The sequence below is a fragment of the Lepisosteus oculatus genome, chromosome 11, assembly GCF_040954835.1.
Source record: "Lepisosteus oculatus isolate fLepOcu1 chromosome 11, fLepOcu1.hap2, whole genome shotgun sequence".
NCBI lineage: Eukaryota > Metazoa > Chordata > Actinopteri > Semionotiformes > Lepisosteidae > Lepisosteus > Lepisosteus oculatus.
Genome location: NC_090706.1, coordinates 929362 through 944620, shown reverse-complemented (window position 1 = coordinate 944620; position 15259 = coordinate 929362). Strand labels below are relative to the sequence as shown.

The 15259-nt window shown below is 48.8% G+C and overlaps 1 protein-coding gene across 16 annotated transcripts in view; it reads left to right on the top strand.

Moving 5' to 3' along the window:
- The window catches only part of adgrb2 (adhesion G protein-coupled receptor B2), a 164212-nt gene that overhangs the window by 114384 nt on the left and 34569 nt on the right, over nucleotides 1-15259 (top strand). For all 16 annotated transcript variants that reach the window (XR_011190951.1, XM_069195381.1, XM_069195382.1 and 13 more), the window contains one exon: nucleotides 9614-9740. Coding sequence is in view for 15 of the 16 variants with exons in the window: in XM_069195381.1 (XP_069051482.1) it covers nucleotides 9614-9740 (127 nt within the window). In the remaining variant the exon portion in view is untranslated. The remainder of the gene's footprint in view (nucleotides 1-9613; nucleotides 9741-15259) is intronic.

Here is a 15259-nt window from a genome sequence, read left to right as displayed (position 1 = left end):
GGGGAATGTCAGGAAAGAGGAGCTTTCTGGTTACTGATGGATTGACGTCTTGCTGATCCCCTGCTCAGGCCTCGTCAGGCCCTCGACCACCCCTCTGATCCCCACAGCGGGGGTCCAGGACTCTGGCGCTCGGTGATGAAGAGACCCTGCTCTCCTGGCGCTGCTGCAGGGCTCTCTCCTCTGTTGTGTGCTGTTTCTGTAACAGAATAACACGGACAGATGTGACCCAGTTAAACCCCTCTTGTCATAGTTATTCGAACCTCTGTTCGGTCCCTGAAGAGCCTGCTTTGCAGTGTCCCGCTGTTTTATTTATTTTTTAACTTTTGATCACTGACAGAGTGTGTAATTGGAATTTGTGGGTTCTTTGTGGATAGGAGTCCCAGCTATTTTCGTCAATATCTAATTTATCTGCCAGTCTTGACCTTCACTGTGTGATATATGTATTCCTCTGGCTCCCTTTCTCTCTTTTTCAACCTCCTGTCTCCTGCCTTCCATGTTTGCATCTGTGTGGTGCCTTGGGAGTCCACGCGGGGCCTGTCAGAACCTGTTTCTCAGCTCACAAGACACTTTGCATTTCAGAAACTTGACTGGCTCCCAGATTTGCTTTTCTTCTGGTCTTGCCTCACTCTTGACCACTATAGCAAGCGATCCTGTTATCAATCAGGGGTCCCAGGTGAGCCGCCAGAATTGTCCCCAGAAAGTGTTTCAGCATCAAAGGAGACTCAACTCACCTGCGGTTTTGCTTTACTGTTTTAATATTCTAAGCTATGATCCTTAATCTCCTTAATAACTGGAAATACCGCAGCCCAACACAGGTGGAAACTCTTCAAAGGAGCTCGTAGCTGATGATTCACCACAAGAGCCTGCCCACGGTTATTGATTCGATTATTACTTACTTTGCCTTGGAAATAGCGCATTTCTCGCAGTTTAAGTTGTTGGGTTCAATGCTGTCCATACATCCTCTGCCTCATTTTCACAGAAGCAGACATCAGCGTGGACAAGCAACCTACATGAGGTGGGACAAAAGTGATCAGAGCAGAGGAGCGGAGCAGAGTAGGTCTTAAAAAACCATAGCATAGCACGCTGTGAGGTTTTGTACAGCAGGAGAAGACATTTCATTTACTTTTTCTGTTCATAAAGATTCCTTGTCAACATGGCTCGACCTCTGCTTAAAGCCCTTCTGAAAAAAACATCCTGATCCTTAGCTAGGTTTGGAAAATGTATCCTGTATCAGAAAACGTGGTGTCAAGACACTTCTTTTTGTAGCGGTCTTGAGTTGAGGGCTGAAACAAACAGGAGGCACCGTGAGAATCTGAGCAGCAGAGAAGCGCTCATGTTGTGTAACTGGACACACTGAGACACCGCACCGCTCCCCCGGGAACACGGAGTGTTTCAGCTGATGGAGCTGATAAAGGAAGAGACGGGGAAATGAGAAATAGAAGGAAGACAGAAACGGAAGCCAGGTGTTTGTTGAAGCTGGATGGTGAAATTCGGCACATGCTCATGAGTTGGCACCGATGTGGGGAAGGGCCATGCCCAGCAAAATCTGGCTGCGGCAGAGAAATTAATTGTTCCTGTGGGTAATTTCCGGGGATGTGCAAATCCCTTCCAAATCCCCAGCTGGTCCCTGGCTTGAGATTGACAGGAGCCACACAGAAGCCGCTTCTGGCTTATCGGAGCCGCGCACGCTGCTCCTTTCTCCCAGCGCATCGCCACAAGAATCCCGCCAGCTGGTCCGCTCGACAACGCTGCCCCCCGCGTTCCCCTCCCTGTGCCCCGGCCACTCCTCGCCCCCTCTGCCCCGGCTCGGCTGCTCTCCGGTTCCGCTGATCCGCCGGCTGCATCCCTGCGTCTCTCTCCCCCTCCGGGTCTTTGGATACGGAAGAGAGTGAGGGAAGGAGAGGAATAACACCGGTAAACAAATTACTCCTTTGTTCAACATTTTCTTACTATTATTGAACCCCTGCTCACTGTCTCTTCTGTCGGGTTACAGATTGATTAAAAGTCCCAGATAAGATCCCCCAGGTATCCCCCCAGACGTGCAGTGATATGATGATGCTGGCAGATTTTCTGTATCACAGACAGAGGGAGGGAGAAACGTTTCTAGCGTAGCCTCCAGCGGAGACATTTTTCTCATCCTGAAATGATTGATTAGACCGGGAATACAATGGACTAGCACTATAGTCATTCCTTTAAAACCTGAACGCATCCGCTCCACGATCAGGAGAGCCAGAGGAAGGAGGTGTCTCCAGGTGTACGACTCCACTAGATTTATGGCTGGGACTGTCGAGCAGTATTCACCGGAGACGAGCGCTACTTCCGACATTCTCCACACCGGGGGGATCCGTGACAGTCAGGATCCATCCTCCGCGCCTTCTGATTTACCCATTTATTCCACGTTGTGAAATTGTGAAACGCATCTCTGCGAAAGCAGCTCAGAGATCAGCGCCCAGATCCAGCAGCCAGAAGCAAAGCCCGTTTTCCTGGGCGAGGTTCTGTCAGCCTCTGGGACTGGTCAGCAAGCACAGTGCTGGGACAGGGACAGGAGCCCTGGCATCCTGGGAGAGCTGGAATAAATTAAAATGAGCTGGGCAGTGTTACAGACAGTCTCCCTCTGCCCCCTCCCTTGTCTCGCCTAATTTAACAATGATCATATCCATCTTTCCATCCTGACATATTTCAGGATTGCGTCGGCCGGCCAATGTTGTGTTTATCCCGCCTTGTTCTCCAGGCCCATATGCCTGCTCCTGCTGCCTGTCAGCCACCGATTCGCTGGCGGCTTCGTGGCTGCATCCTCTCCAGCCGGAGCTTCGGTGGCGGGGATTAGAAAAGAAAGCCTGTTCCAGATCTGTGTCTTTAGGATCTCCCAGAGAACCCGTATCGGATTGACTGAACATGCTGCTGGTGTTCCGGGAGGAGTCCCGATGGGAGAATTTACTCTAGCAAACAGAAACGCAAGGTGACCTCAAGGAGAGTCTGGGCCGCGGTGCCCACTGGCTTTGCTATGGCTTGCCCTGTTGGCTGGCCAGGGACACCATCCTGAGCTAGAGGCCAGCTATCCTGCAGTTGAGGTCATATGTGTATCTATGATCATGATCAGCAGGCCAGTGCTTGTTGCCTACTTACTGCTGCTGTTGAGGAGCTAATCCCAAGCCTCGTCTAAATCTCAGACACCAGATCTCAAGGATACCGAGCCTAAGCCCCCTTCTAACCCCATTAGAAAGCACAGCGGCAGCCACCACTCCTGCCAGTTCTTTCTGGCTGGCTGGAGAAGGGGCACGTTTCGTTTCCTACTGGTCGGATGTCAGCAGCTTCCTGCCCTGCGCCCCTGTGTCTTCCCGTTGCCAGAAGGGGGATTGGAGTCTGGCCCTTCCGTTCCGTCCCACAGCAGGAGTTTGTCACAGCCGGCTCGTCAGCAGTTTGGTTAGTAGATCCTTAATTCACGTTGCTGCCTGAGCCCAGGTGGGATTCCTGCAGAGTTTTCCTGTAACGATGTAACACTCGGCAGCTGAACAGCTCCAGGAAGTCCTGCCTCGGAGGTGTTAATGCAGATTTGGGCTGGTCAGTGCTGCGGTTTCTATTCTGTGTGCAGTATGAAGGTGCACACAGTGACTACATATGAATGAGCACATCGAAGTTTAACCTAAACCCGAATAATAATGTGCATCTTGTTTTAATCTAGATTTTATAATGAAGGCGGTGATGACAGTGACAGTTTCCTAACCCTCCGTCTGGAGACATGTGCCTCTGCTGTCATTTTTCACCCCTGATGCCACGCTTCCCTGCCTGCTTCTCTCCCCCTGCTTTTAATGCATTCAGACATTAAGCCTTAAGCATCTTATGTTTAAAATGAGCTGAACTGGGATAAAGTGCATCTCTTTCTCTCGTGGCATTATCTTCGGCGCGGGGCTGGCGTGCTGCATCTCTCCCTGTCTCTACAGCAACATCTGCGTTCCACCTTATCCTCGGCGTCCGTGAACCCTTTCCCTTCGCGCTCCGAGGGAGGTATGTGAGTCTGCCCTCTCGCTGCCCTGTGCTGGTGATGCCTCCTGTTCTCTGGAGCTCGTGGGCTGCTCTCTGTCCAGACGCAGACGGGGAGCTGGGCAATGGAGCTGTGTGGATGCAGGTGTAATCGTTTCCCCTCAGTCCTGTGCTGCTGTGTTTTCAGGGCTGGGGCTCTGCTGTGTGCGGCTCCGGTCAGCCTTGCTCTGTGAAACGGTGTGGTGCAATTCAGTGAGCTGCTGAGCTCTTGGATAAGTTTGCTTTAAGAGGAAGTGGGGGGGAGACCCAGCGGTCCGGAGTAAAAGTGCCGAATTGCTTCATTTGCTGATGTTATTGCCTCGGATTAGTTTGTGAAAGAAAAAGTTTCCAGCGTGAGAAAGTGGGCTTCTGGCGCTCTGCGCGTTAATGTATCTGTGTGTAGACAGCTGTGCTGTTGCTAAGCGATCACTGAATGAAGAAACAAAAGGTGATTGACCCCCCCCCCCAAACCCCCTGGAGAGCAGGGCACGGAGATTTGGGGGGACTGGGGGATGCTGGCATCGCTGTCCCTGTTGAGAGAGGAGGAGGGGTCTCGGTTAATAGTGCCCCGCTGCTCTTAGAACCTACCAACATCTCCTCACAGGCGCCCGGACACCCAGGCCAGTGTTGCGTGAGAGCTGGCTGTGGGAGAATTTGACGAGATTATTTGTCCCCTCCGGGGGAACAGTGCGTCCTCCTGCCTCTGTGTCTTTCCGTGCGTGCACCCCACTCCTGGGACTCCAGGGCTCCCTCAGGATCGGGAGGGGAAGGAGGAGAGAGAACTGCTGTTTGACTTCCACATGCAAAAAAAAAGGAAGGGGAAGGTGGTCCCACTCTGGGTGGCCTTGTACATTATTTCAGAAAAAGAGGAATAAAAATGAGCATCCTCCAAATGGCTATTTTGTGAGGAATTTCAGAAACCTTTTTCCAAAACTGTTTAATAACCCCCCCCCCCACTGCAGAGCAACTAACAGTAGGATCCCCTGCATTATCAGTGATAATTACTGTGCAGCACACAGACCCTAATCCAGTACGAACCTTCCAGCTACATTAAGCCTCTTTTGTTAGCTGAAAACATGATTATCTTTTAATGTTGGTCACTGCAGAAATTGAGCTCTCTCTGTTCTGTCTCACAAGAGCCTGATTAATATTTATACGTGTAATGCCGTTTAAGAAAGGCAAAATAAAATAAAGCTTAATCATGTCTCCTAATCCTTCTGTAAACGTTTCAACAAATACCTCTGAAAAGAAAACACTTTATACTGATAATCATCCTCACAATCACAGCACCCCTTCATGGCAGGGCTCTTGCCAAGCGCCATGTGCCTTTTATTTAAAAGCTGGGAAATGGCAGGGGTCTATAAAACCACAGGCTGACGCCCCATTAGAGCAGCTCTTGCAAGATTGTTAGAGGACCGGCGGTGTTACTAAGTTGGGAAATGTGTAGTTCCACTCATTCTCTTCTCTGCTGGTGGTTCTGTAACGTGGGAATTCTAGAGCACACACTGCATCATCCTGCTCAACCACCACCCCGCTGGAATATTACTTTAGTGGTGTTTTTGTTGTTTTTGGCACTTAGGTAGGTGCCTGAAGCTCCATACTCTAGTTGTACAGTAGGTGTAAGTGCTGGCCATCAACACAGGTTATTTAGCACAGCAGAGAAGAGCAAAGCAGCTCAGAAGACATTGGAGAAACTCAATGATAAAATCAGAGCAATAAGTCAGCGGCATATTGTGTTATTACATCAATTAAATAGTGGCTGATTATAATAACAGAGCTTGTTCAACCATCTTTAACAAGTGGTCCAACATGAAGGTGTCTGTAGGCTGAAAGGAAGTGAGAGGGGCACAGTGTGTTGGATTTTGGACCCGGTGCCACTTTACATCAAGCTGACTGGCATCTGTCAGTCAGAGCCGCTGTCTCAGACCAGCTCCCCCTCCTGGTGATCAGTGGCCACAGGCTCTCTGCGTGCCCCCCGTGAGGCAGCCCCTGGACGCAGCAGGGTCTGTCCTTCTGTGCCCACCCCTGGGTGCAGGAGCTCTGGGGCAGGTGGCAGCAAGGCCAAGCCAGGAAGCTGATGAGACAACCAGAGTGAGACCCCTGTGAGAAAGTTGTGACAAGGCTGAGGGTTATAGAAGAGCTGGTCCTGCAGGAGTGTCTATCTCTCGGCCTGCCTGTCGGCTTCTGGCGCGAGCGCTTCAATTCTAGAACCGCCGGTCCGCTGTGCCAGGCCGGGGCTCAGTTTAATTACATCTCCGAACCAGTGTTTTACTAAGTAATAGCAAAGCTAATAGCAGTTATCCTCAGATTTCTTTTCCCGTGTGTTTACAAAATCGGCAATATGGTCTAGATTACAGCACAGGAGTAAAACAGCTGTTTTATTTTCCCCTCGAGTTAAACTGGCTGCTCCTGAGCTCAGACTCCTCGGCCGCCGTTAGTATTCTGCTCTCAGAGACAGGCAAAAAAAAGAAAATTTGCAAAGATGAAAAACTGTGTGAACATGAATGTTGTTATCTCAGCCTTTCCAATTTCCAGGATCCATTTAGACCTACAGAATATGGTAATTGCAAAAGATATTGCTTATTACTTCATAACTTTGAAAATTGTATTTAACCTGAGCTGAAAAGATTGGATTGCAGGTGTAAATTGCCTTGTTTATATAGCACACCGATGAAAGACCGGGGAAAAAAATGCTGCATTTATTTTTTTCTGTATCGAATATCTAATTAATTGAAGTAGTGTAATTTACAGCTTGAATTTAGTCATCGTTTTTCCAGAAATTAAGCTCTCTTTTTTTTGGAATAATTCCAGTCTCTCTTCACCTCCTTGAAGTCTTTTTGAACTCAATAATTTTTGTACCTGCTTAAATACTTTATCCTGCTGCAAATTACAACAAAGCAGAGTAGAACAAGTCAGCAATCAGGCAGTGGGGGGCTCACAGCGAGTGAGTGGCACAGCCAGGACATGAACTGGGAACCTTCTCATAACACATCCTGCCCCCTAACCTTCGGAGCCCTTCCTTATTGTGTTGCTGAAACGTGTGTATAGTACCTGTATGTGCTTCCCAGGAAAGGGCTTTGAATTCCTTCTGATGATAATATTAATAATAAACTTTATTTTGTATAGCACCATTAAAGGTGGCTTCTCAAAGCGCTTTGATGTCAGCTCCTCGAGGAAGCTGGATCTCCAAGGACCCTGTCCTCTCATTAAATTTTCCATAGTGTTAGAGCAACGATTCCTTGCATCGTGAGCTTGAATTGTAGACCCGGCCCGCGTTCAGGCTCAATTGGTATGCCAGCCCTTCACCCACTGCTCCATCAAAGCTGTGCTCCGTGGCACACTGCTGAGCGTGGAAACAACCATCTCGTTAAAGATTCAAAGACTCGTTAGCATGTTCAGGATAAATAATTAAGAAATGAATAGAGGAAATGTTTTTTTTGCCCTGGAATATGTAAGAAAATAACATCCTCGTTGGTTTAAAGATAAATACCTGCTTTTCCCCATTACTAGTTGTCAAGGGGCACAGTCCAGGGTTTCCGGAGCCTCTTTAAATCAGATTGAAGTTTAACCTTATAAGCTCCACTCCAAAGCGTTCTTCAGCAGTCACTTACTTGTGCTTATCTGGGAAGGCAGTGGAAACACGAGCTGTCTGTGGTTAGTCTCTCACTCCAAACCACAACAGCTTACCAGAAAGTGCAGGGCCATCACCTGCAGGCTGTTTCAGGAGAGAGAAGCCTTGCTGTGTTGATGCTCAGTGCTTTGAGCAGAAATACTGGAGTCCGGAGGCAGAGCTCTGTCACAGCAGTGTCATCCGGCTCCCCTGGTCTTCAGTGGACTCAGTGGCTCAGCAGAAGAGCTCGGCAGATGGACAATGTCACTCATGAGACATGAGACACGCTGCGCCACAAATGGAGGAACTTACTCGTTGTTGTAAAGTACATCCAAAGTGTAGGAATGAAAGAGATTGCTCTGCAGCTGTCTTCGGGATTCCTAGGGTCTCGTCTCTGTTTTTCAGTGCTCTCCCAGTTGTGACAGAGCTGTCATCAAAGGACGAGCAAGCAGGGGGACATGATGCCAGCAGCCAGCCTCCTGATCCCCCCTTTTTGTGTGAACAGGCAGGCTAGCGCAACACTGGCTCCCTAAGCAGGGCACTCAAGTTTCTGACAGCACTAAAAGTCGAAGGCCTTGGCCCCAAAAAGCTCTAGAATCGTGCTGTTCAGAAAATGTATGCAGGTTAACAACAGTCTGTTGTTTGAAAGGAGGTGTGGTTGGTCCTCATGCTGGTAGAAAAAGGGCCAGGTTTAGAAATGAAACCCAGAGAGGTGTAACTCAGAGAAAGACGATGGCTAAAAATAAATGAGGTTTGACTCTCTAACCTACTTTTTTGCACCAGTCCAGCAGCCCTTCTGGCGCTGCGCAGTGGGTGTGCTCAGTGAAAATGTAATTAGTATAGATCGGCTTGATGTTGGTGCCACTAACCAGGCTTTACTGCCAGTCCAAAACAGTACTTGATTGACCGAATATGGGTCTGAACTGGCTAACAAGATCTATTATTCTCCCTCTCTTGCCCCCTGGGCTCTCCATCACACAACTGGTGTTTCTTAGTATTATTACATGACTGATTTGCTTTCTAAGAAGCTTTGTTGATTGTGTACATTTAATGTGTCCTGATTTCTGTAGTTGCATAGTACTGAAGAACCTGTTAAAAGTGCTCTTGGAACATGTGATGGCAGAGGACCCACGGGGAACAGGCATGTCGCGCTGAGGCATCTGTCGGAGCTGTTTGAGCTTGATTTGGCCCTTGTGCCCCTGCATTTAGAGCCCTGAAAGCAGAGAGTGCGAGATCTCTGTGCCACCCAGCCTTGTGAGGCAGGCAGGGCACAGCTGCAGGACTGATGTGCTGACAGAGCAGCTCTGCTTTCTCCAGCTCTGGAGCTCTGCCAGCGAGCAGGGAGCCTCGGTGCCCCCGAAGTCGTTTTTCTTCTCTCCACATCGGGAACGTCTCTCCCTGGGGAACCAGGGAGCCAGCTGTGAGCATCTCCCCTCCTGCCGACGAGTAACACTCTGAGAGCATGGCAAAGTCACACAGCCCAAACCCCCTGGACCGACCTGAGCCCTGACCCTTCTCCCCCAGCTGCTCTCACTGAAACTCAGGTTATCACACCGTACCTTTTCGTCCTCTGTGCAGCGATCGCTGTCCGTGTCATCATACTGAGCAGGATGGGGCAATGGGGCAAATTTCTAAAAAAATTGCTTGCGGACGCACGGTTTGCTCAGTATACTAGCAAGTATGCGCTGTACCGCTGGAAGAAAATGCAAACCAAGCAAGTCAAAGAGAAAAAAGTGAGAAGCTAAAGTCAGTGGTGAAAGCTGGTTAGAGGAAAGCAGTGGGGGCATTCGCCTACTTTGTAGGCACAGCACAACGCAGTACAGCGCAGCAAACTCACTGCAGTCCTTGGAGGGTTAATGGAAAGAGAATGTAGCCAGAGTATAGGATCCATGTGTCTGTCGACTGCCGGATCATTTGAATATCTCTCACTGTCTTTCTGTGTGTGTGTCTGTGTGTGTGCGTGTTTTCTTTCCCGTTAATCAGAGAGGTTGGCACGGAAAACTGGGACACAGAGGGCTGCCAAACGCTCCAATCTCAGTCTGTCCACACCAAATGTCTCTGCAAGAAGATCTCCACCTTCGCAGTGTTAGCTCAGCAGCCTAAAGATCTGGTAAGTCAAACGTTTCATGGACACAAATGGAAAACGGAACCAGAACTTTACAAGCGCAGCTAAAAAAAGACATGCTCTATGTTTGTTGGCTTGATGTGATGGGGGTCCTGTTTCGGAAATGGTGCGTGTTCTCAAGGTCAGAGACAAAAGACCAGCACAGTGGCAGTTAAAGGGGCAGGCAGCCGCGCTGAGCGCCGAGCGTTACTGTTGGTCCCGTCTGCCAGCATGAACTTACGGGGACGAGGGAGTTGCCGTGAGGTCTCTGGAGAGGGGAGAGTTACAGGACAGCTCCAGACACTGCGGGAGTGTCAGGGGGAAAATAACGACTTTCTCCATCTCTTAATCGCTCTACTTAAATGGTCTCATTAAAGATGCATCTGTTAACCTGTGAAATTAATTCATGGAGTGGGAGCTTGTATGTATGAGCGCTGGGCTGCAGTTTAGCAAAGTTCCTCTCCTTCCAGGGGATCACAGATTGCATGTCAGAGTGCTGGAAGCTGTGACTTCCTCATTAAGGCACATACTCTCTGTTTTTCATGTGCTGTAGCTGATTTTTTTCTTTCTCATTAGTAGTAATATTTGTAGCATTGGAGCATAATAATTTTGCATAATAATTATATCTGCTAGTAATTTTTATAACCTCTGTGATCGCTTTGAAGCTTAAAAGGGGTGGTTGTAAGGACCACAGGAGGAATGTAAGGTTGTGTTTGGGAAGGATAACCAATAGAATGAGTACATTGTCTGCACAGCTCCAGCTATACTTGTGATTGTTCGCAAGACTGCGCTTGTAGTTTAATTAGATACTCTAAATATGTCCTCAGATGTGTAAGATTTCGATTGGATGCTGCTGAGGGTGGTGTTTGTTCAGCACCATGCCTTAATATGTCAGGTTATCATGCCACTGTTCATAGCATGTTAAAATTGTCTACCGTTACTTGAATCCCAGCCCCTGTTACTGTGTGCAGAGATGCCTGCCCTGCGCGTGAGGGTCCCTGCTGATGGCACGGAGCTGTGACTCTGCTACTCCTGCTAATGCAGGCTGGAGCTGCGGCACAAGCGCATGTCCTCTGGCTGGGGAGAAGTGGCTCTGACATTGTCAAGCGCTAACAGCCAGAAAAAAAAGAATCCTTTTCTTTCCATTTCCTACCGCCATCAGCCTCCTCCCCCTCCTATCCTGCACCAGTGTCCCCAGCAGGCAGACTGGTATTGACCCAGATTTTCTGAATGCCCCCCCCCCAACTCCCCCAAACTCCATTAGAGTGATTGATATGCAGGGAGGGAGAGCAGTAGGCCGGGAGATGGAAACTGCCCCTGAGGAATGAGCGGTGTGGGCTGGGAAACAGACGTACTCCCAGCTGGGCCCAGGCACGGCCACAGCCACCAATCACCCCTGCCAACACCCACTCCCTCTCCCACTTCCTGTTGACCACTTCCTGTCTGCGTTGGAGCTGGGAGCTGCTGAATGGACCTGCTGTGGCCACAGCTCCCCTCTGAAGTGGCTTGTGCAATATTCTGGAATGTATCTGTGTGTGTGCAAATGGCACAGGACCCCTTTATCTATCCAAAACTGCTCTGTTGCAGGTTAAACCTGTTAAAAGTGCAGTCTACCTGCAGGTCTGAAAAGATTAATATCAGCTCAGGTGTGACAGGGGCTTGCAGCCCTGGGAGAAAAAAAATGAATTAAAAGTTAGTGCCAGTACAGTACTGCTGGAAATTACATTCCTGTAAAGGAACTATATTATAGGAAACAGGCAGGAAGAGCTGAAATTACAGAATAAAGCGAATCTTGGTATTTTGACCCCTGTAGCACGACTGAAAATACCTTGAAGTCCAAACCTTTAAATAAGAAATGTTTCTAGAGATTTACTCAAACTACACCATGCTTATACTTTGCTTGCGTGAGGTTTGGATCATGGCTGACCAGACTAACTGTGCTGGGGATCATAGACAGGTTTGTTTTAGACAAGTGACACAAAAACTTTTCTAAATTAGTTATTTGCATTAATCGTAGCCTAAGCCCAAGTTACATTAAAACTTTGCCCTTTCGGATAAACCCCATGGTTCCTGGCTGGGTTCTGCAAAGCGGCTTCAAGAATCCTCTGGAAAATATCCTGTTTGGTTTGTTGTTTATGGCTGGAGAGCAGGCAGCAGTGAAAATCAGATGATCTAGATCAGTTTGGTTGAATCCAGGTCGAGGAAAATAAATGTCTAGAGGAATGAATGGCAGATGTGAAGGTCTCGTCTGGACACCAGCCAAGAATGAAATGAAGTCAATTCTGACCAAATCGAAAGTCTGACCTGGACCCTGGCAGGGCAGAGCCAAGTGCAGGACATCCTGCTGGGAGGCAGCAGCGCTGGAGGAGAAGGAAAGCGCTTAACCGCAGCAGGGAAGCACTTTGATTCGGGTGCAGTGACATGAGATCTGGAAGAACTCAGAGCCTGAGGATGGCTTCCGAAGGCCATGCCAGGTGAGGCGAGCAGAGAGCCGTCTGCAGGGGACTAGCAGCCAGCGCCTGAGGGGGAGCAGTTTGTCCACTTTCAATCGGGTTGTTTTCTTGCGAAGGAGCAGCCGTTCTGGGAACAGAAAAGGGAGAGCGGGATTCGTCTGGGCAGCTGAGCGTTCTTCTCAGGGATTCACACTAGGGGTCCCTGGGGTGTGATTCAGCAAAGTGACATCTCCTCCCTGCCCCCATGTGCCCCTCTCCCAGGGACAGGAGAATTTCCTGTGAGTTCCGGCCATTACCTCCAAACGAATCCCAAACACAGGTGGCCCTAAGTCTCACTCTGTCTCAGTGGACTCTAAACACAGTTTCGGAGTGGAGGAGGTGGCTATTTTGCTCAGAAGGGGGCACTTTCATTCTGAGCACAACCTTTAAAGGTTTGTCTTGAACGCCTACAGCTTGATCACCCCGAACACGCAATCATGTGATCTGGAGGCTCGTATGAAACGAGCAGCCGTTCAGAAAGTGCCTCTCGGATATTGGACACCTCGGTTATCTGGCTGTCACTCTGTGAGTGGGTGCTGGAAGGTACAAGGGAAACAGGGTCCTTTCCTGTGGGCAAACCAAGCTTTTAGCTTTGGATGCCCGGGACAGATGGATGGACTGTCTTTGAGGGATCTCTGCTGCTTGGGATCTGGTGTTATCTGGTTTTTCTGTACTTGGCTCTTGATGGAAGAGGGAGGTTCCATTCGAGGAGCCGCAGCTAAATTCACTTTCCCTGGAAGCTTGATAGACCTGCTGTGAGGCCACTGTGAGGAACACTGTGAGAACTATGGCTGTACAAGTCTGCAGGACCCTCACTCACTGATTCCGGCTAGCTGTTGCCTGGTTTCGGATGGGGAGACCAAACACCAGCTCCTCCGGGGCACGAGGAGGGGCTGGAATCTGAGGTGATGCAGGATTAATTTTGTGTTTGATAGAAGGGGTAAGCCTGTGCTGTTATTATAAGCAGGCAGCATGGAGACCAAAGCCTTTATTACCTCTCTTATCCCCTCTCACGAGAATGCAACACTTACACTTACCGTGGCTGTGATTTATTTATTTCTCTAGCTGATATGTGCGGCAGATTTCTTGGTCTGCATGACTAGTCTATCTGCACTTTGTGTTTTTGTTCTTTCAGATCAGTAATTGCTAACTCTACCTTAATTTTCAAGTATACAGAAAGAAAAGGACTGTGCAGCTTTTTCCAGCTGGGACAGACTGATAGACTGACTGCCAGACTTATAGTTATAGAAACAGACAGATCTTTAACTGTATATATAGGTTTCTTAATTAACATTAATTCCCATAATTTGTAGCAACTTTATAAAAATAATTCCTTAAATTTATATAGTGCTTTTCTTGACAGTCCGCTCCAGGAAACTCCACTCAGATACATCTGTCTAATAAAAATAGTTTCAAGCCTTGTAGTGATAAAATGAGCTGGACAGGTGGTTTCATCTGTTCGGGAGTGTGGTGAGAGGAGGAGTTGGACTAATGAAATTAAGGAGGGCACACTTCCCATAATCAGTACTTCTTGGGCTATACTGTTGCGAGAAGAAGGCGAAAATTCATGAGCAGGTACGGTGTAAACATACAGTGCATCTCTCACCTGCATCTCCTTCAAAATGGTGAAATAATTGGACTGCGAGGGAAGATTCAGACTCACCGCTCACTTGAGTGAAATTCACCTGAGATTCAAAAACATGGTCTGGTTCTCGATTTCATTTCAGGATTGCTCTGCTGTGCACAACGTAATGCGGGATGATTTAATAAGGGTCAGGTGCAGACAAGTGCATGACATGCGCCAAGCTGGGGCACTGCTGGTGGGGCACACGAAGACAGTGCAGAGCAGGGCGGGTTGCGAAGAGCCCTGCCTGCGTGGCGCTGGAGGCGTTTTCTCATGCGATTTCCTCTGACAGAATGAATTATTGCAGCAGGGGGGAAGTAAATCGTACGCCATACCATTGGTTAATAAAAACGATAAGTAGGTTAAACCTGGGCTTAAAATAGCTCCACACCGGAGCTGTCAGGCTCGCTGGAGCTCGCAGGAGCAGCAAAGCCCTGTGTCGCTGTGCGACATTTCTGTGTGTCCCCAAACAAAACAACGTGTTTCTGTTCCACCTCCGCTTGGTTTATGAACTTCTTTCAGCTACTTTAATTTAATATTTGGACCAAAAAAATGCAGATTTGCCAAGCATCCTGGAAACAAACTTGGATGTTATGTTACAATGCAGCTACAAGCCAGTTAAGAGACATAACCCTGTTCTAATACATACTGTAACACAGAAGGAATCCGGTCCACAGTTATGGATTTCTGTGTAGGTAAATGTCATCACGAGTCTGCCACCCAGATTGGGCTCTGGAGGGGAGGAGTGCTTCTCCTGTTCCTACAAGAGAACAGCACTGCTCCCCTGGGACTCAACCTGGCTTTCCCCTGGGGTGCTCCATGCACTCAGGTGTCATGATCCCTTGTCCCTTTGTGTGGCAAGCGTTTTGTCTGCGTTCGCCGGTGGTTGTTAGTCTGGGCCCAGTTCTGGCGGGACCACGGATCCTGTTCCACAGGCCCTTTCCACGGATTTGTTCTGCAGGCGTTGTTCTGGTGGGAGATCTCCTGGCGATGCGTCCTGACACTTCAGCCGGTCCAATTGCGGTTCGGCCCCTGCATGTGGCTGTGTGATCCCGATCTCACTGGAGGTTCTCCTGGTTCCTGTTTTTAGCCTTCAGTAAGTTATGACTGTGCAGGCCCTGTAGCATGCCAGCTTCATTCACATTCTGTTGTGAATCCGTAAACAAAGTTTTAAGATTAAAAGGCTTTAGCCGGCGTTGTTCTGGCATTTGAGTATCGACTTGCTCTGGATTATTTAACAACACTTGGAGCGCTACCAGCGTGGCCTGCCGAGGAGGTGAAGAACCTGCAGATTTAACTCAAGGCTCCGTTTTCCCCTTTCACCAGCAAGAGGAAGAAGCTCTGAACTCCAGGGCATGTGAATCATTCATTTAAAGTCTTCTTTGAAGAGCTTCTAAAGAGGGGATCTC